The 22,264-nt window shown below is 42.4% G+C and overlaps 1 protein-coding gene across 1 annotated transcript in view; it reads left to right on the forward strand.

Annotated features, from left to right (window-relative positions):
- Positions 1-20,586, forward strand: part of LOC130299779 (zinc finger protein 420-like) — a 58,205-nt gene extending 37,619 nt beyond the window's left edge. The window contains exons 2-4 of the mRNA XM_056551491.1: positions 15,696-15,875; positions 17,299-17,419; positions 18,181-20,586. Coding sequence (XP_056407466.1) covers positions 15,696-15,875; positions 17,299-17,419; positions 18,181-20,021 — 2,142 coding nt within the window. The 3' untranslated portion in view covers positions 20,022-20,586. The remainder of the gene's footprint in view (positions 1-15,695; positions 15,876-17,298; positions 17,420-18,180) is intronic.
- The last annotated feature ends 1,678 nt before the right edge of the window (positions 20,587-22,264 follow it).

Genomic DNA, 22,264 nt, shown 5'->3' on the forward strand with positions numbered 1-22,264 from the left:
GCAGTATAACCCCCTGTAGACAGTCATGTGATATTATACTGGTGATCTATATAATATATACAGAGGAGGGCAGTATAACCCCCTGTAGACAGTCATGTGATATTATACTGGTGATCTATATAATATATACAGAGGAGGGCAGTATAACCCCCTGTAGACAGTCATGTGATATTATACTGGTGATCTATATACTATACACAGAGGAGGGCAGTATAACCCCCTGTAGACAGTCATGTGATATTATACTGGTGATCTATATAATATAGACAGAGGAGGGCAGTATAACCCCCTGTAGACAGTCATGTGATATTATACTGGTGATCTATATAATATATACAGAGGAGGGCAGTATAACCCCCTGTAGACTGTCATGTGATATTATACTGGTGATCTATATAATATATACAGAGGAGGGCAGTATAACCCCCTGTAGATGGTCATGTGATATTATACTGGTGATCTATATAATATATACAGAGGAGGGCAGTATAACCCCCTGTAGACAGTCATGTGATATTATACTGGTGATCTATATAATATATACAGAGGAGGGCAGTATAACCCCCTGTAGACAGTCATGTGATATTATACTGGTGATCTATATAATATATACAGAGGAGGGCAGTATAACCCCCTGTAGACGGTCATGTGATATTATACTGGTGATCTATATAATATATACAGAGGAGGGCAGTATAACCCCCTGTAGACGGTCATGTGATATTATACTGGTGATCTATATAATATATACAGAGGAGGGCAGTATAACCCCCTGTAGACAGTCATGTGATATTATACTGGTGATCTATATAATATATACAGAGGAGAGCAGTATAACCCCCTGTAGACAGTCATGTGATATTATACTGGTGATCTATATAATATATACAGAGGAGGGCAGTATAACCCCCTGTAGACTGTCATGTGATATTATACTGGTGATCTATATAATATATACAGAGGAGGGCAGTATAACCCCCTGTAGACTGTCATGTGATATTATACTGGTGATCTATATAATATATACAGAGGAGGGCAGTATAACCCCCTGTAGACAGTCATGTGATATTATACTGGTGATCTATATAATATATACAGAGGAGGGCATTATAACCCCCTGTAGATGGTCATGTGATATTATACTGGTGATCTATATAATATATACAGAGGAGAGCAGTATAACACCCTGTAGACAGTCATGTGATATTATACTGGTGATCTATATAATATATACAGAGGAGGGCAGTATAACCCCTTGTAGACAGTCATGTGATATTATACTGGTGATCTATATAATATATACAGAGGAGGGCAGTATAACCCCCTGTAGAGAGTCATGTGATATTATACTGGTGATCTATATAATATATACAGAGGAGGGCAGTATAACCCCCTGTAGACAGTCATGTGATATTATACTGGTGATCTATATAATATAGACAGAGGAGGGCAGTATAACCCCCTGTAGACAGTCATGTGATATTATACTGGTGATCTATATAATATAGACAGAGGAGGGCAGTATAACCCCCTGTAGACAGTCATGTGATATTATACTGGTGATCTATATAATATATACAGAGGAGAGTAGTATAACCCCCTGTAGACAGTCATGTGATATTATACTGGTGATCTATATAATATATACAGAGGAGGGCAGTATAACCCCCTGTAGACAGTCATGTGATATTATACTGGTGATCTATATAATATATACAGAGGAGGGCAGTATAACCCCCTGTAGACAGTCATGTGATATTATACTGGTGATCTATATACTATACACAGAGGAGGGCAGTATAACCCCCTGTAGACAGTCATGTGATATTATACTGGTGATCTATATAATATAGACAGAGGAGGGCAGTATAACCCCCTGTAGACAGTCATGTGATATTATACTGGTGATCTATATAATATATACAGAGGAGGGCAGTATAACCCCCTGTAGACTGTCATGTGATATTATACTGGTGATCTATATAATATATACAGAGGAGGGCAGTATAACCCCCTGTAGATGGTCATGTGATATTATACTGGTGATCTATATAATATATACAGAGGAGGGCAGTATAACCCCCTGTAGACAGTCATGTGATATTATACTGGTGATCTATATAATATATACAGAGGAGGGCAGTATAACCCCCTGTAGACAGTCATGTGATATTATACTGGTGATCTATATAATATATACAGAGGAGGGCAGTATAACCCCCTGTAGACGGTCATGTGATATTATACTGGTGATCTATATAATATATACAGAGGAGGGCAGTATAACCCCCTGTAGACAGTCATGTGATATTATACTGGTGATCTATATAATATATACAGAGGAGGGCAGTATAACCCCCTGTAGACAGTCATGTGATATTATACTGGTGATCTATATAATATATACAGAGGAGGGCAGTATAACCCCCTGTAGACAGTCATGTGATATTATACTGGTGATCTATATAATATATACAGAGGAGGGCAGTATAACCCCCTGTAGACAGTCATGTGATATACTGGTGATCTATATAATTTATACAGAGGAGGGCAGTATAACCCCCTGTAGATGGTCATGTGATATTATACTGGTGATCTATATAATATAGACAGAGGAGGGCAGTATAACCCCCTGTAGACAGTCATGTGATATTATACTGGTGATCTATATAATATATACAGAGGAGGGCAGTATAACCCCCTGTAGACAGTCATGTGATATTATACTGGTGATCTATATAATATATACAGAGGAGGGCAGTATAACCCCCTGTAGACAGTCATGTGATATTATACTGGTGATCTATATAATATATACAGAGGAGGGCAGTATAACCCCCTGTAGACAGTCATGTGATATACTGGTGATCTATATAATATATACAGAGGAGGGCAGTATAACCCCCTGTAGACAGTCATGTGATATTATACTGGTGATCTATATAATATATACAGAGGAGGGCAGTATAACCCCCTGTAGACAGTCATGTGATATTATACTGGTGATCTATATAATATATACAGAGGAGGGCAGTATAACCCCCTGTAGACAGTCATGTGATATTATACTGGTGATCTATATAACATATACAGAGGAGGGCAGTATAACCCCCTGTAGATAGTCATGTGATATTATACTGGTGATCTATATAATATATACAGAGGAGGGCAGTATAACCCCCTGTAGATAGTCATGTGATATTATACTGGTGATCTATATAATATATACAGAGGAGGGCAGTATAACCCCCTGTAGACTGTCATGTGATATTATACTGGTGATCTATATAATATATACAGAGGAGGGCAGTATAACCCCCTGTAGACAGTCATGTGATATTATACTGGTGATCTATATAATATATACAGAGGAGGGCAGTATAACCCCCTGTAGACAGTCATGTGATATTATACTGGTGATCTATATAATATATACAGAGGAGGGCAGTATACTGGTGATCTATATAATATATACAGAGGAGGGCAGTATAACCCCCTGTAGACAGTCATGTGATATTATACTGGTGATCTATATAATATATACAGAGGAGGGCAGTATATCCCCCTGTAGACAGTCATGTGATATTATACTGGTGATCTATATAATATATACAGAGGAGGGCAGTATAACCCCCTGTAGACAGTCATGTGATATTATACTGGTGATCTATATAATATATACAGAGGAGGGCAGTATATCCCCCTGTAGACAGTCATGTGATATTATACTGGTGATCTATATAATATATACAGAGGAGGGCAGTATAACCCCCTGTAGATGGTCATGTGATATTATACTGTGATCTATATAATATATACAGAGGAGGGCAGTATAACCCCCTGTAGACAGTCATGTGATATTATACTGGTGATCTATATAATATATACAGAGGAGGGCAGTATAACCCCCTGTAGACAGTCATGTGATATTATACTGGTGATCTATATAATATATACAGAGGAGGGCAGTATAACCCCCTGTAGATGGTCATGTGATATTATACTGGTGATCTATATAATATATACAGAGGAGCGCAGTATAACCCCCTGTAGACAGTCATGTGATATTATACTGGTGATCTATATAATATATACAGAGGAGGGCAGTATAACCCCCTGTAGACAGTCATGTGATATTATACTGGTGATCTATATAATATATACAGAGGAGGGCAGTATAACCCCCTGTAGATGGTCATGTGATATTATACTGGTGATCTATATAATATATACAGAGGAGGGCAGTATAACCCCCTGTAGACAGTCATGTGATATTATACTGGTGATCTATATAATATATACAGAGGAGGGCAGTATAACCCCCTGTAGACTGTCATGTGATATTATACTGGTGATCTATATAATATATACAGAGGAGGGCAGTATAACCCATTGTAGACAGTCATGTGATATTATACTGGTGATCTATATAATATATACAGAGGAGGGCAGTATAACCCCTTTCATGTGATATTATACTGGTGATCTATATAATATATACAGAGGAGGGCAGTATAACCCCCTGTAGACAGTCATGTGATATTATACTGGTGATCTATATAATATATACAGAGGAGGGCAGTATAACCCCCTGTAGATGGTCATGTGATATTATACTGGTGATCTATATAATATATACAGAGGAGAGCAGTATAACCCCCTGTAGACTGCCATGTGATATTATACTGGTGATCTATATAATATATACAGAGGAGGGCAGTATATCCCCCTGTAGACAGTCATGTGATATATTATACTGGTGATCTATATAATATATACAGAGGAGAGCAGTATAACCCCCTGTAGACGGTCATGTGATATTATACTGGTGATCTATATAATATATACAGAGGAGGGCAGTATAACCCCCTGTAGACAGTCATGTGATATTATACTGGTGATCTATATAATATATACAGAGGAGGGCAGTATAACCCCCTGTAGATGGTCATGTGATATTATACTGGTGATCTATATAATATATACAGAGGAGGGCAGTATAACCCCCTGTAGACTGTCATGTGATATTATACTGGTGATCTATATAATATATACAGAGGAGGGCAGTATAACCCCCTGTAGACAGTCATGTGATATTATACTGGTGATCTATATAATATATACAGAGGAGGGCAGTATAACCCCCTGTAGACTGTCATGTGATATTATACTGGTGATCTATATAATATATACAGAGGAGGGCAGTATAACCCCCTGTAGACAGTCATGTGATATTATACTGGTGATCTATATAATATATACAGAGGAGGGCAGTATAACCCCCTGTAGACGGTCATGTGATATTATACTGGTGATCTATATAATATATACAGAGGAGAGCAGTATAACCCCCTGTAGACAGTCATGTGATATTATACTGGTGATCTATATAATATATACAGAGGAGGGCAGTATAACCCCCCGTAGATGGTCATGTGATATACTGGTAATCTATATAATATATACAGAGGAGGGCAGTATAACCCCCTGTAGACAGTCATGTGATATTATACTGGTGATCTATATAATATATACAGAGGAGGGCAGTATAACCCCCTGTAGACGGTCATGTGATATTATACTGGTGATCTATATTATATATACAGAGGAGGGCAGTATAACCCCTGTAGACAGTCATGTGATATTATACTGGTGATCTATATAATATATACAGAGGAGGGCAGTATAACCCCCTGTAGACAGTCATGTGATATTATACTGGTGATCTATATAATATATACAGAGGAGGGCAGTATAACCCCCTGTAGACAGTCATGTGATATTATACTGGTGATCTATATAATATATACAGAGGGCAGTATAACCCCTTCCATGTGATTATATTCAGAGCTCAGAAGAAGAGAAGAGATTGTGGATGAAGGACCTGTGAGGATGGTCATGTGACAGCAGTGGGCGGATCTCAGCTGGGAGGAGTTGGAATGTGTGAGGTAAGATTCCATGAGAAGTTTTGTTACATTGTTATCTAATAATTCAGGTTGTGTGAGGAGATGAGGGGCCCTTGTAGAGGAGATGAGGGGCCCTTGTGGAGGAGATGAGGGGCCCTTGTAGAGGAGATGAGGGGCCCTTGTGGAGGAGATGAGGGGCCCTTGTAGAGGAGATGAGGGGCCCTTGTGGAGGAGATGAGGGGGCCTTGTAGAGGAGATGAGGGGCCCTTGTAGAGGAGATGAGGGGCCCTTGTAGAGGAGATGAGGGGCCCTTGTAGAGGAGATGAGGGGCCCTTGTAGAGGAGATGAGGGGCCCTTGTAGAGGAGATGAGGGGCCCTTGTAGAGGAGATGAGGGGACCTTGTAGAGGAGATGAGGGGCCCTTGTAGAGGAGATGAGGGGACCTTGTAGAGGAGATGAGGGGCCCTTGTAGAGGAGATGAGGGGACCTTGTAGAGGAGATGAGGGGCCCTTGTAGAGGAGATGAGGGGCCCTTGTAGTGGTGACCCCCTCACTTGGGATTAGTGACCCCACTTGAGTGCACGCTCTTTCCTCTCACTCACCTCTAGTGTTCCGGTCGGATGTATCACACGGTCACTTATTTATTTCGGTCACTGCCACGGTATGTGTTTTCTCCAGTAGGATTGGTCGGGGTGCGGAGCCCTTCTGGGGCCCCTCTGTCCGGTCTAGGGGAGGTGTGTGCGGCCATCAGGTTCTTCACCCCCTGTATCCCGGGTATTCCTGTAGGGGAACCAACCGGTTTTATGGCTCCTCTGCTGATATCCGGGTGATAACCTATATGGGCTCCAGGGGCCCCTAATAACTTCACTGATAAGAGACATTACACCTGGAACCTTATAGAAGCCTTATGGCCAGAGGTGAAGGGTTTGGTTTATTGGGGCCCCTATACACTCCGAGACCGGCTTGTGATGGAGCAAATCCTCCTGATATATGATGTGACCCCTGTATAATATATATAATAAGTGAGGATGTGTATGTGATATATGATGTGATCCCTGTATGATATATAATAAGTGAGGATGTGTATGTGATATATGATGTGACCCCTGTATGATATATATAATAAGTGAGGATGTGTATGTGATATATGATGTGACCCCTGTATGATATATATAATAAGTGAGGATGTGTATGTGATATATGATGTGATCCCTGTATGATATATATAATAAGTGAGGATGTGTATGTGATATATGATGTGATCCCTGTATGATATATATAATAAGTGAGGATGTGTATGTGATATATGATGTGATCCCTGAATAATATATATAATAAGTGAGGATGTGTATGTGATATATGATGTGACCCCTGTATAATATATATTATAAGTGAGGATGTGTATGTGATATATGATGTGACCCCTGTATGATATATATATATATAAGTGAGGATGTGTATGTGATATATGATGTGATCCCTGTATGATATATATAATAAGTGAGGATGTGTATGTGATATATGATGTGACCCCTGTATAATATATATAATAAGTGAGGATGTGTATGTGATATATGATGTGATCCCTGTATGATATATATAATAAGTGAGGATGTGTATGTGATATATGATGTGATCCCTGTATGATATATAATAAGTGAGGATGTGTATGTGATATATGATGTGATCCCTGTATGATATATATATATAAGTGAGGATGTGTATGTGATATATGATGTGATCCCTGTATGATATATATAATAAGTGAGGATGTGTATGTGATATATGATGTGACCCCTGTATGATATATATAATAAGTGAGGATGTGTATGTGACATATGATGTGACCCCTGTATAATATATATAATAAGTGAGGATGTGTATGTGATATATGATGTGATCCCTGTATGATATATATAATAAGTGAGGATGTGTATGTGATATATGATGTGATCCCTGTATGATATATATAATAAGTGAGGATGTGTATGTGATATATGATGTGACCCCTGTATGATATATATAATAAGTGAGGATGTGTATGTGATATATGATGTGATCCCTGTATGATATATATAAGTGAGGATGTGTATGTGACATATGATGTGATCCCTGTATGATATATATATTGTGACGATCCGTCTTGGGGATTAGCTCTGGGATCGTCCTGGACCACGCCACAGGATACGTTTCTTCTCAATAAACCAGCATACAAACGCTTATAATGCAAATCTGACACCTTGCCAGTTTTATTAGACAGGTTGCAGGGTAAGAAATCAACAAAAAGCAGGAACAAAACAAAATCCTAGACCGTCTGGTCACTGACTAAACAGATCAGCTTGTCCTGACTAACAACCGCTGAGCTACCCTCAGCCGGTTAAACATATGTCCCCTGCAACCTTTTACTCACAATTCATGTCACTCTCTTTGAGCCACTCAGCTCGGGCTGTGTACTCCTCAGCAGGCTCTGTCTCTTCCCTACAGCCCACATACTGTCTCCTAGGAAGAGCCTCCATTACACTGAGTCTCCATCTCATATACACTTCCCTTCCCTCCTGCTTCATTACTTAAGAAGCAGGTGAGAGCTTCTGCAGGGTGAGCCAAGGAAATACACCCTTTCCTTGCCACACTGCCACATATCCCCCCCCTTTGCTCAGACCACCGGGAAAGAGCACATGTATTTGAAAGGCAGAAACCATCTGCCTTTCCTTTCTCTTGGACAACTTTTGTCCCACAGTCTCTGAAGTCCTTGACTTTTTTTCTTCCGGACTTTTACCAGCCACCAATTGCAAGTCTCTCGGTCACACCTCTCCAGTACCAGGTTCTTCACCCTGGTGTGGGCAGGATTCTTGAAATTAAGGAGTGAGAGGACCGATGCTTCTAACCTTTGTCTTCTTCTTGCTTGCCGGACCTCTGCCTCTGCTTTAGAGAATCTTTCGGCCTCAGTGGCTTCACCAACCACTGTCTTGTTCTCTGTACCGTCAGAGGACCTCTGACACGGGTCCATCTCAGTTTCAACTTTAGAGGACTTCCCACCTGGTTTCACCTCAGTCTTGTCTTCAGTGGATTTCTCACATGGTTTCACCTCATCCCATCCAGCTTTCTCTTCTGGGGCACCAGCTTCCTCAGGTTTGGCTTCAGAGTCTTTGGCTCCTTCAGATTCTTGTGTAGAATCAGCTTTTACTACTGCAGCTTCTTCAGGCTTACTCTTATCTTCACCTGTAGCTTCAGTTGTGCGATTCTCTTTACTCACAGCTTTTGAGGTTGACTCTGGTTTAGCTTCTGCTTCAGAGGATTTCTCTGCCTCAGCATTACCTTCAGAATTTTTGGTCTGCTCAGGTTCAGAGGATTTCCCACCTCTCTTCTCCTTAGTCTTCACTTCAGAGGATTTCCCACCAGGTTTCAGCTCAGTCCTAGCTTCAGGAGACTTCTTACAGGACTTCACCTCAATCTTAGCTTTAGAGGACTTTTTCGCAATCAGAGAAAGCATCCCTGTATCCTGTAACTTCAGCCCCAGAAGCCTTTCTTGAGCCAATTCCGCCATATCTTGGTCTCTGCTCACTTTTAGAACTTCCTGGTCCTCTTCCTTTTTCTCACATTTTCGCAGCTTACACTGGAGCTTAGCGGACTTCATCCTCTCACTGTCAAGTAACTCTCAAGTCCCTGACAGTATCTTCCGAAGACAGCAATTGTTTCCTCAATTGTTCATTGTCCGCCAGCACAGCTACCTGCTCGTGGAGTTGCGCTCCCAGCAAAACCAAGGCAGCTACGTGGGACCTTCTGCGCGTTTCGTTCTGCGCTTTCAGGCTCTCTTTTAAGATCTTCATGTCATCTTCCAGCTTTATATATCTCAGCTGCTCACTCTTGAGTTGTGCGGAGATCACCCTCTCACTGTCCAGCAACTGTTTCTTGGACTTCACTAACTCATTGATAGATTTTCCACTCTCACCAATCTGTTGAGATAGATCTGAGATCTCCTGTTGCAAGTTCTTGTTTTCATGTTGCAGAGTCTCAACTTGTTCCAGGGCCTCCTCATACTGCTCACAGAGTAAGTCATTGTCATGACGAGCAGATTGAAGAGCATGTGCAAGGGCATTCTTCACCTTGACTTCCTCCTCAAGTTGTCTCTTAGCTTTAGAGACACTCTCCAGATTGCTGGCAAGAGCTTCAGCTTCCATCTTCATTTCATTCTTCTCTTTTTCTATTTTTTCCATGGCTACCAGGCTAGCCTTGTGATCACTTTGTAGAGCCAGATATGCCCCACACAGGACATTCACTTCTTCATCCTTGAATGAGATCTGCTTGGCCAGAATCTCCAATTCTCTCTCCTTGCTGGTCATAAGACCCTGGGAGCGGGACAGTTCATCCTGCAGAGCCGCAAACTCACTTTTGTGGCGCTCCATATCTTTCTGCAGCTGAAGCGTCGCTTCCTGCTCTTTATTCAGGTCTCCAAGCGTTTTTTCTTTCTCCTCTGTCAGGTGATGAACTACTTCTTCCTTTTGAGACAATTTAGCAGAAACCATCTGTAAGGTTTCTTCAAGGTTCTGGATCTGCTCCCCTTTTTTACCAAGACCAGCGCGTTTTTTCCGAGATCTCTTACTTACAGCGGTCTCCTTACTCTCGCTGCTGGACCTTGTGACATTCTCTTGTCCTCTGACAGTCACCTGTGCTTGGCCTGTCTCTTCCTTCAAGCCAACTTGTTCAGACTCTTTTCCACCTTTAGGAGTAGTCTCCCCCTTTTCAAGGGTCTTGGCCACTTGGGCTTCACGGTAGTTCCTGGACAGTCTCTCTGGACTGTCTCTCTGCTCACTGGCAGACTTCTCTTTCACTTCAACACTGTCTCTCTGCTGCCCAGCAGAAAGGTCTAGGGCTCCTGGGTCTGCAACAACATCTGGTCCAGTGGTTCGACCTTCCTGGTCACGATCCATCTCTGGTCCAGACATCACATCTCCTTCACTCAGGACTCTGTCTGTGACATTAAGTGCAGCACCCAGCTCCACATGTACTCTCTTCAGTACTTCTGCATTATCCACAGACATATCTGTAGCTTCTTTTCCAGTCACCTCTTCCAGATGACCGCGCAACTCTAGCCCCACCTTGGGCTCATCTTCAGCTGGCGGATGGAACCCATGTTCCTGTACCTGATCCGTTTCTGGTTTCACTGAAGATTCTGTTTCAGTCAGAGGCACACTTGTCACTTGAGTCGCTGGATCCTCTTGGACTTGACTCATGGTCTGGTCTTCAGCTCCCCCAGCAGTCTGGCAGACCCCTATCTGACCTACATCTAGTAACTGCTGACACTCCCCGTCCTCAGCCTCTGCTGAGTAACTCTCCTCTAATGTGTGATGCAAGTCAAGTGTTGTGGGCCTATCAGGTGTACCCGCTCTAGTCACCTGACAGTCTTCCCATAATTGCTGAAAAAATTGAAAATCCGTCCCCAGTACTACATCATACTCCAAGGAGGGCTCTATTGCATCCTTATGACCTATAGTACCATAGGGAGTAGAAATACAGACATTAACCGTTTTATAACCCCAAATACCAGCCTGCATAGACACTATAGCGGGGTCCGGCCTGTATAGACATTATAGCGGGGTCCGGCCTGTATAGACATTATAGTGGGGTCCGGCCTGCATAGACACTATAGCGGGGTCCGGCCTGCATAGACACTATAGCGGGGTCCGGCCTGTATAGACACTATAGTGGGGTCCGGCCTGCATAGACACTATAGCGGGGTCCGGCCTGTATAGACACTATAGCGGGGTCCGGCCTGTATAGACACTATAGCGGGGTCCGGCCTGTATAGACACTATAGCGGGGTCCGGCCTGTATAGACATTATAGCGGGGTCCGGCCTGTATAGACACTATAGCGGGGTCCGGCCTGTATAGACACTATAGCGGGGTCCGGCCTGTATAGACACTATAGCGGGGTCCGGCCTGTATAGACACTATAGCGGGGTCCGGCCTGTATAGACACTATAGCGGGGTCCGGCTTTCTCCTGCTGGACTTTACCAGACTTATTACACATCTAGGGTCTAACAAAACCGTCATCTTTTTACCTTCTATTTCCAGCTCACACAGCTTTTCTTTTGTCCTGTTAGGTGCGATCAGTTCTCTTTACATCTGAACACAACATAAGTTTTTCAACAAAAACCTTATCAGATTGCACATGTTCAGAATGTACAGGACAGTTCATAGCACTAGGACCTAACTCAGGCAAAGTGTGTTTTGTTACATTTTCTCCCAGTCCTGCATTTAACATTTTCTGTTCACCAGATTTTTTCAATCCGATCTGCACAGTGTGAACAGTCTCATCAGTCTTCATGAGGGGTTCCCCACCCTCACATGATTTTGCAACTGGACATAGGTTGTTACCACCTTGAACACTGTTCACACAGTCAACTAGGGAAACACCACCCTCCGACTCAGCTTTTTTATGCACAGTCCCATCATTTTTATGCACAGTCTCATAGTCACTAAACATGGCCCCCATAACCCCTGGAACAGTCTTATCAGAATCTCTTGCCGTCCAATCAGTTAAGGGCTGGTGCTGGACACCTCTCACCAGCTTCTCTGCTGCAGAACATCGCTCCACTTGCTCTTTAAGTAGCTCTGTAACCTTAAACCCAGCCTCCCTGTTAGGCCGCAGTGCACACTGTAGTCTTGCAGCTTGGCTTACTCCCACTTTAGTCAGGATCTCTGTCTTGACTTTCTCATAGTCCCGTAAGATCTTTGGATCCAGTTCACAATGAACTTTTTGGGCATCTCCTCCAATGAATCCAAACACCAAGTTTCCCCCCGTGTCTTGGGCCGCGCCTCATGTGTAGCAATCTTTTCAAACTCTGCAAAGCTTGTGTCCTCCTGCGCTGCAGCCGTCTGCAACAAAGCACTTATCAGGACATCCATCTTGCAACACTTCAAACCTTGTAAACACAGTATAGTCCTCTGCCGAAATGTCAGCCGCTTGCCAACAAAATTTTTCCGTTGCCCCTAGCAACGCCTTTATACACAGTCTCAAAACGTAATCTGCACTCTGCAGGTGGCCCGTCCACCTGTCTCCTTACTTGAGAAAGAGCGCCCACTCGCTTGATGCGATCTGTTGCCCCTAGCAACAACTTCACCACAGGAGCAGTCCTGCTCTTGTACACCACAGCTGGGCCCGTCCCACTGTCTCCTCTCTGAGAAAGAGTACACCCTTGCACCATGCACGGTAGTTTTCTCTTGGCAACAACTTCACTGCAACTCGACCACTGGTTGCTCCTAGCAACGTGTTTGCCCGCATCCTCCACCATAATGTGACAATCCGTCTTGGGGATTAGCTCTGGGATCGTCCTGGACCACGCCACAGGATGCGTTTCTTCTCAAAAAACCAGCATACAAACGCTTATAATGCAAATCTGGCACCTTGCCAGTTTTATTAGACAGGTTGCAGGGTAAGAAATCAACAAAAAGCAGGAACAAAACAAAATCCTAGACCGTCTGGTCACTGACTAAACAGATCAGCTTGTCCTGACTAACAACCGCTGAGCTTCCCTCAGTCAGTTAAACATATGTCCCCTGCAACCTTCTACTCACAATTCATGTCACTCTCTTTGAGCCACTCAGCTCGGGCTGTGTACTCCTCAGCAGCCTCTGTCTCTTCCCTACAGCCCACATGCTGTCTCCTAGGAAGAGCCTCCATTACACTGAGTCTCCATCTCATATACACTTCCCTTCCCTCCTGCTTCATTACTTAAGAAGCAGGTGAGAGCTTCTGCAGGGTGAGCCAAGGAAATACACCCTTTCCTTGCCACACTGCCACAATATATATATATAATAGGAGAGGATGTGTATGCGATATATGATGTGATCCCTGTATGATATATATAAGTGAGGATGTGTATGTGATATGATGTGATCCTTGTATAATATATATATATAATAAGTGAGGATGTGTATGTGATATATGATGTGACCCCTGTATGATATATATATATAATAAGTGAGGATGTGTATGTGATATATGATGTGATCCCTGTATGATATATATATATAATAAGTGAGGATGTGTATGTGATATATGATGTGACCCCTGTATGATATTTATAATAAGCGAGGATGTGTATGTGACATATGATGTGACCCCTGTATGATATATATAATAAGTGAGGATGTGTATGTGATATATGATGTGGCCCCTGTATGATTTAGGGCCCCTTGTTCTCTCATATAGGCCCCAGCAAGACTAATTTTCCTCCAGCTGAACCAGTTGTCTCCTCTTCTCCTGAATAACCCCCAAGGATGGACAAGGACAGGAATGAGATGACTAAGACAATATTACACTTTACCTTGGAGATCCTCCACCTGCTGACCAGAGAGGTCAGGTGACCCATCTACATTTCCACCATTGTTGTCCCCCCATCTACATTTCTACCATTGTTGTCTCCATCTACATTTCCACCATTGTTGTCCCCATCTACATTTCCACCATTGTTGTCCCCCCATCTACATTTCCATCATTGTTGTCGCCATCTACATTTCCCCATTGTTGTCCCCATCTATATTTCCACCATTGTTGTCGCCATCTACATTTCCACCATTGTTGTCCCCATCTACATTTCCCCATTGTTGTCCCCATCTACATTTCCACCATTGTTGTCCCCCGTCTACATTTCCACCATTGTTGTCCCCCCATCTACATTTCCACCATGGTTGTCCCACCATCTACATTTCCACCATTGTTGTCCCCCATCTACATTTCCACCATTGTTGTCCCCATCTACATTTCCACCATTGTTGTCCCCCCATCTAAATTTTCACCATTGTTGTCCCCATTTACATTTCCCCCATCGTTGTTCCCATCTACATTTCCACCATCGTTGTCCCCATCTACATTTCCGCCATCGTTGTCCCCCCATCTACATTTCCACCATTGTTGTCCCCATCCATCTACATTTCCACCATCGTTGTCCCCATCTACATTTTCACCATTGTTGTCCCCCATCTACATTTCCACCATCGTTGTCCCCATCTACATTTCCACCAATTTTGTCCCCATCTACATTTCCACCATCGTTGTCCCCATCTACATTTCCACCATTGTTGTCCCCCATCTACATTTCCACCATCGTTGTCCCCCCATCTACATTTCCACCACCGTTGTTCTTCCATCTACATTTCCACCATCGTTGTCCTCCATCTACATTTTCACCATCGTTGTCCCCCATCTACATTTCAACCATTGTTGTCCCCATCTACATTTCCACCATTGTTGTCCCCATCTACATTTCCACCATTATTGTCCTCATCTACATTTCCACCATTGTTGTCCCCATCTACATTTCCACCATTGTTGTCCCCCATCTACATTTCCACCATTGTTGTCCCCATCTACATTTCCACCATTGTTGGCCCCCCATCTACATTTCCACCATTATTGTCTCCATCTACATTTCCACCATTGTTGTCCCCATCTACATTTCCACCATTGTTGTCCACCATCTACATTTCCACCATTGTTGTCCCCCATCTACATTTCCACCATTGTCGTCCCCATCTACATTTCCACCATTGTTGTCCCCCATCTACATTTCCACCATTGTTGTCCCCCATCTACATTTCCACCATTGTTGTCCCCCATCTTGTGAGCCGCTCTATGTTCTGGATGTCTCTTTGTAGGTGAGGTCTCCAGAACTGACCCCAGTATTCCAGATGTGCTCACTAGAGCTCTATACAGGGGGCACAATCTCCTCTTTGTAGTGAGGGAGGAATACTGGGGTCAGTCCCCTCATTGTCTCTCTCCATACACAGGATTACACCATAGTGAAGAAGACAGGGGGGGAGTGTGTGGTCCCCAGCAGCCATCTCCATGAGTCAGGAGGACGGAGCAGGGCCCGGGGCCCCATCACGGAGCCTCCACCTCACTCACTGATACATGAGGAGAAGATCCTAGAACTCACCCACAGGATCACTGAGCTGCTGACTGGAGAGGTGACCCTGCTGGGACATTATACAGTAATGGAGGGGTCTGGTGATGACTTGAGAGGTGACACTGCTGGGACATTATACAGTAATGGAAGGGTCTGGTGATGACTGGAGAGGTGACACTGCTGGGACATTATACAGTAATGGAGGGGTCTGGTGATGACGGGGGAGGTGACACTGCTGGGACATTATACAGTAATGGAGGGGTCTGGTGATAATTAGAGAGGTGACACTGCTGGGACATTCTACAGTAATGGAGGAGTCTGGTGATGACTGGAGAGGTGACACTGCTGGGACATTATACAGTAATGGAGGGGTCTGGTGATGACTGGAGAGGTGACACTGCTGGGACATTATATAGTAATGGAGGGGTCTGGTGATGATTAGAGAGGTGACACTGCTGGGACATTATACAATAATGGAGGGGTCTGGTGATGACTGGAGAGGTGACACTGCTGGGACATTATACAGTAATGGGGGGGTCTGGTGATGACTGGAGAGGTGACACTGCTGGGACATTATATAGTAATGGAGGGGTCTGGTGATGATTAGAGAGGTGACACTGCTGGGACATTATACAATAATGGAGGGGTCTGGTGATGACTGGAGAGGTAACACTGCTGGGACATTATATAGTAATGGAGGGGTCTGATGATGATCAGAGAGGTGTTGCCACAAGTTTGCCTCTTGAAAACGCCGTGGAGACGGCGAAACATGTAGAGGCGGCAATCTAGTGTTTTTAGTTGGTGTTAGAGTAGGCGCACAGGGCTACTGCAGAACCCTTGACAGTGGAGCAATGATGCTCAGATCTCACAAGCACTAACCTACCTGACATCCCATTTTTAATATTTATCTCACTGGGTTTACATTAATTTTATTTTAATTGGATATACAATAAAAGTTATGTTTTAGGGGATTACTATTTAGAGGTGTTTTGCACCCCAGGCTACGGCCTTGGGGTTAGGTAATTAGTTGTGTTTCTTGGCCTCTATAGTCCCCTTTTGGTCTAATTGGGTTTTTGTTGTTCAGAGAGGTGACCCTGCTGGGACATTATACAGTAATGGAGGGGTCTGGTGATGATTAGAGAGGTGACACTGCTGGGACATTATACAGTAATGGAGGGGTCTGGTGATGATTAGAGAGGTGACACTGCTGGGACATTATACAGTAATGGAGGGGTCTAGTGATTATTAGAGAGGTGACACTGCTGGGACATTATACAGTAATGGAGGGGTCTGGTGATGACTGGAGAGGTGACCCTGCTGGGACATTATACAGTAATGGAGGGGTCTGGTGATGACTGGAGAGGTGACACTGCTGGGACATTATACAGTAATGGTGGGGTCTGGTGATGATTAGAGAGGTGACACTGCTGGGACATTATACAGTAATGGAGGGGTCTGGTGATGACGGTATAATTGTGTGTCAGGTTCCTATAAGGTGTCAGGATGTGGCGGTCTATTTCTCCATGGAGGAGTGGGAGTATGTAGAAGGACACAAGGATCTGTACCAGGACATGATGGAGGATCACCGGCCCCTCACATCACAAGGTAAGAAGAGACATATATATATATATACATATTGTACTTGATGTTAGTGATAAGTTCTGGTTGATACATTCTGCAATTTTACATGAAAAAGTCCAAATGTTGAAAAAAATTGGAAAAGTTTGAATATTTTCTGAATTCCAGCTTCTCTACGTGTAATAATTAGAGATGAGCGAATTTACAGTGATTCAATTCGTCACGAACTTCTCGGCTCTGCAGTTGATGACTTTATCCTGCATAACCCGGTTATATAAAAAATGTATATATCATTTTTCGGGGCTAACATCATCATTTATAATGGGGGGGGGAGAGGGATTGTGTATATTTATTTATTTTATATTTATATATTTACTTTATTTTGACAGTTTTTTTTTTTTTTTACTGTCCCATTAGGAGACTTGACACTTATAATACATTACGATGCAGAGCCTGATTGGTTTCCGTAGTTGGGTGACCAGAGGTGGTTTGTAGGTCTATGGTTGCCATGGCTACCATCGGGACCCCACGATCACATTGTAGGATTGGAGGGAACTTACTTCCTCTGTCGCCCTGATCAATGCTGCGGTCACACTGTCTGGATTAGAGCGCAGCAATACGGGGCAGCCGGCTCCTGCCGCCAATTGTGAACGAGCGTCTATTTGCTAATGTATATATAGGTCCATCTGCGGGAAGGGGTTAACAAAAAAAGTGGGAGGGGCAGGTCATTTTCAATTTTGAGTTTCAGAGTTTGTTCTTTCAATTTTTTAATTCTTTTTTTTAAACAGAAAATGAACATGAAGATATGATGGAGCGCTCCTCAGGAGAAGACCTCCTTACCCCTAATGTCCATCCAGATCTATCCTATAATAATCCACCTGATCATGTGGAACCTTCTCCTGACCAACCACACATTGTTACCACAAGGACAGGTCTGAAACATGGGAAAGGTTTCTATTGTAATGAATGTGGGAAACCATTTACAAAAAGATCAGCTCTTGTTATTCACCAAAAAAGTCACTCAAGAAAGAAGCAGTATGTGTGTTCAGAATGTGGGCAACGCTGTCAAAGTCCATCAGATCTTATTATACATGAGAAAATTCACACAAGAGAGAAGCCATATTCATGTTCAGAATGTGAAAAATGTTTCCCAAGTAAATCAGGTCTTGTTAAACATGAGAGAATTCACACAGGAGAGAGGCCATATTCATGTTCAGAATGTGGGAAATGTTTCTCAACTAAATCATATCTTGTTCAACATGAGAGAATTCACACAGGAGAGATGCAATTTTCATGTTTAGAATGTGGGAAATGTTTCCCAAATAAATCAAATCTTCTTATACATGAGAGAATTCACACAGGTGAGAGGCCATATTCATGTTCAGAATGTGGGAAATGTTTCTCAACTAAATCATATCTTGTTCAACATGAGAGAATTCACACAGGAGAGAAGCCATTTTCATGTTTAGAATGTGGGAAATGTTTCCCAAGTAAATCAAATCTTCTTATACATGAGAGAATTCACACAGGAGAGAGGCCATATTCATGTTCAGAATGTGTAAAATGTTTCTCAACTAAATCATATCTTGTTCAACATGAGAGAATTCACACAGGAGAGAAGCCATTTTCATGTTTAGAATGTGGGAAATGTTTCCCAAGTAAATCAAATCTTCTTATACATGAGAGAATTCACACAGGAGAGAGGCCATATTCATGTTCAGAATGTGGGAAATGTTTCTCAACTAAATCATATCTTGTTCAACATGAGAAAATCCACACAGGAGAGAAGCCATATTCATGTTCAGAATGTGGGAAATGTTTTAGCGATAAATTCCATCTAGATACACATCAGAAAACCCACACAGGAGAAAAGCCATTTTCATGTTTAGAATGTGGGAAATGTTTTACAACTACATCATATCTTGTTCAACATGAGAGAAGTCATACAGGAGAGAAGCTATTTTCATGTTCAGAATGTGGAAAATGTTTCTCAAATACATCATATCTTGTTATACATCAGAGAAATCACACAGGAGAGAAGCCGTATACATGTACAGAATGTGGGAAATGTTTCATAAGTAAAGTTAAGCTTGTTAGACATGAGATTTGCCACACAGGGGAGAAGTCACTATCATGTTCAGAATGTGGGAAATGTTTTAGAGATAAATTCCATCTTGTTAGACATGAGAGAACTCACACAGGAGAGAAGCCATTTTCATGTTTAGAATGCGGGAAATGTTTCTCAAATAAATCAAGTCTTGTTACACATGAGAAAATTCACACAGGAGAGAAGCCATTTTCATGTTCCGAATGTGGGAAATGTTTTATAACTAAAGGAGAGCTTGTTTTACATCAGAGAACTCACACAGGAGAGAAGCCATTTTCATGTTTAGAATGCAGGAAATGTTTCTCACATAAATCAAGTCTTGTTACACATGAGAAAATTCACACAGGAGAGAAGCCATTTTCATGTTCAGAATGTGGGAAATGTTTTAAAATGAAAAAACAGCTTGTTTTACATCAGAAAACTCACATAAAAGAGAAGCCATTTTCATGCTCAGAATGTGGGAAATGTTATAAAACCAAATCATATCTTGGTATCCATAAGAGAAGCCACCTTCATGTTTAGAATGAGGGAAAAGTCCAGATAAATTATGAATATTTTATGGACATGGAATTAAATTGAAATTTTATATTTTCCCTGCACCCTACTGTGTTTGTTGGACATGAGAGAAGTCACACAGGAAAGAAGATATTTTGATGTATTCTTAGTAAAAGTATTTTATAAAGAAAAAAAATATTGAAACTCGCCAAAGAATTCAAAAAGAGAAGAAACAACAGTGTTCTTGTTGGGGCACGTTCACACGGCCGTGTGCCCCGTTATCAATAGGTTTGATAATTTATCAAACGGTTGCAATTGTTTTTACAATTTCTTTATCCCCCGTTTGGTTCCTGTTCCCTTTGCAGTACTTTTTCGCCCGTTGAAAATTACGGAATAGAAATGGATATTATAAATTTAACACTGAAGCCTATGGGTGACGGATGAGCCTTTATGTTATCGTTTGCACCCGGTTTATAATATTCGTTATTACTTCTGAGCTCAGAAGAGGTGACATCAGCAGAGGGACTACTACTCCCATCATGGAACAGACTCCTGCAGTGTTGTGGGACTACTACTACCCCCATCATGGCACAGAGTCTGTTCCATGTTGGGGGTAGTAGTACAGGGGCTGAGGGATTGATTGCACCGGTCTCACTTCTGAGACCCGATGCAATCAGAAGTTATTAAGCAGGGGAGTGGCCGGCATGCTCCGCTCCCCTGTGATGTATAGGGTGTTTTAACTTTCATTTTCAAATACCCCGCTGGGAGCCCTGAATGGCCAGTACCAAGGAGCCAATCAGGGCTCCCGGCGGGGTTTTTAAAAGCGCTCTGGGGGGCAGCCATACAGCGCTATATATCTAGCCCTATTGACTGCTTCTCTGGCAGATGCGCTGCTGATAGAATACTTTTCACACATAGTGCTGCGTGATCATATGCATATAGAAGTGCTGCGGGGGCCAGATAATGCTATATGTCTGGCCCCCCCAGCGCATCTGCCAGAGAAGCTGTCAGTAGGGCTAGATATATAGCGCTATATGTCTTCCCTCTACAGCGCTTTTAAAAACTCAGCCAGGAGTCCTGAATGGCTCCTTGGTACCGGCCATTCAGGGCTCCCGGCGGGGTATATGAAAATGAAAGTTAAAACACCCTATACATCACAGGGGAGCGGAGCATGCCGCCTGCTCCTCTGCTTAACAACTTCTAATTGCATCAGGTTTTAGAAGTGAGACCTGGTGCGATCAATCCCTCAGCCCCTGTAATACTACCCCTAACATGGAACAGACCCTGTTCCATGATGGGGGTGGTAATACAAGCACTAATGCAGCTGCCTGCAGACTCCAATAGCCAGAAACTACTACTCCCATCATGAAAACAAGTCTGTTTCATGATGGGAGTAGTAGTAGTCCTGGCTGCACGAGTCTGTAGGTGGCTGACTTTTCATACTAACGGATGAAAAACTGATGCAAACTGATGACATTCTGTGGCATCCTTTTGCATAGTCTGACAAGAGAAAAGCTGGAGGAAGACAACGGCCGTATGAACATAGCTTTAGGAATATGAAATGATTTTAATATATCTGGTTCTGCTGACATTAAACATCCAGGAGAGGGTTTAACCCCTTAAGGACCAGACCAATTTTATTTTTGCATTTTCGTTTTTTCCTCCTCGCCTTCTAAAAATCATAACTCTTTTATATTTCCATCCACAGACCCATATGAGGACTTGTTTTCTGCATCACCAATTGTACGTTGTAATGACGTCGCTTATTTTACCATAAAATGTACGGCGCAACCAAACAAATATTATTTATGTGGGAAAATTGAAAAGAAAACCGCAATTTAGCAAATTTTGGAAGGTTTTGTTTTCATGCTGTACATTTTCCGGTAAAACTGACATGATTTCTTTATTCTGTGGGTCAATACGATTAAAATGATCCCCATGTTATTTGCTTTTCTATAATTGTACCGCTTAAACCGCTTAAAAAAAATCTCAAACCATTTTAACGAAATGTGTATGTTTGAAATTGCCCTATTTGCCCTACCACCTATAACGTTCTCATTTTTCCATATATGGGGCGATATGAGGGCTCATTTTTTGCGCCATGATCTGTAGTCTTTATCAGTACCACTTTTGCTTAGGTTTTACTTTTTATTAATTTTTTGGGGAATAAAATGTGACAAAAAAAGCAGCAATTTTGGACTTTTTTTTATTTTTTTACGTTTACGCCGTTCACCATACGGGATGATTAACAATATATTTTAATAGTTCAG

The sequence above is a fragment of the Hyla sarda genome, chromosome 1 (genome assembly GCF_029499605.1).
Source record: "Hyla sarda isolate aHylSar1 chromosome 1, aHylSar1.hap1, whole genome shotgun sequence".
NCBI classification, from domain to species: Eukaryota; Metazoa; Chordata; class Amphibia; order Anura; family Hylidae; genus Hyla; species Hyla sarda.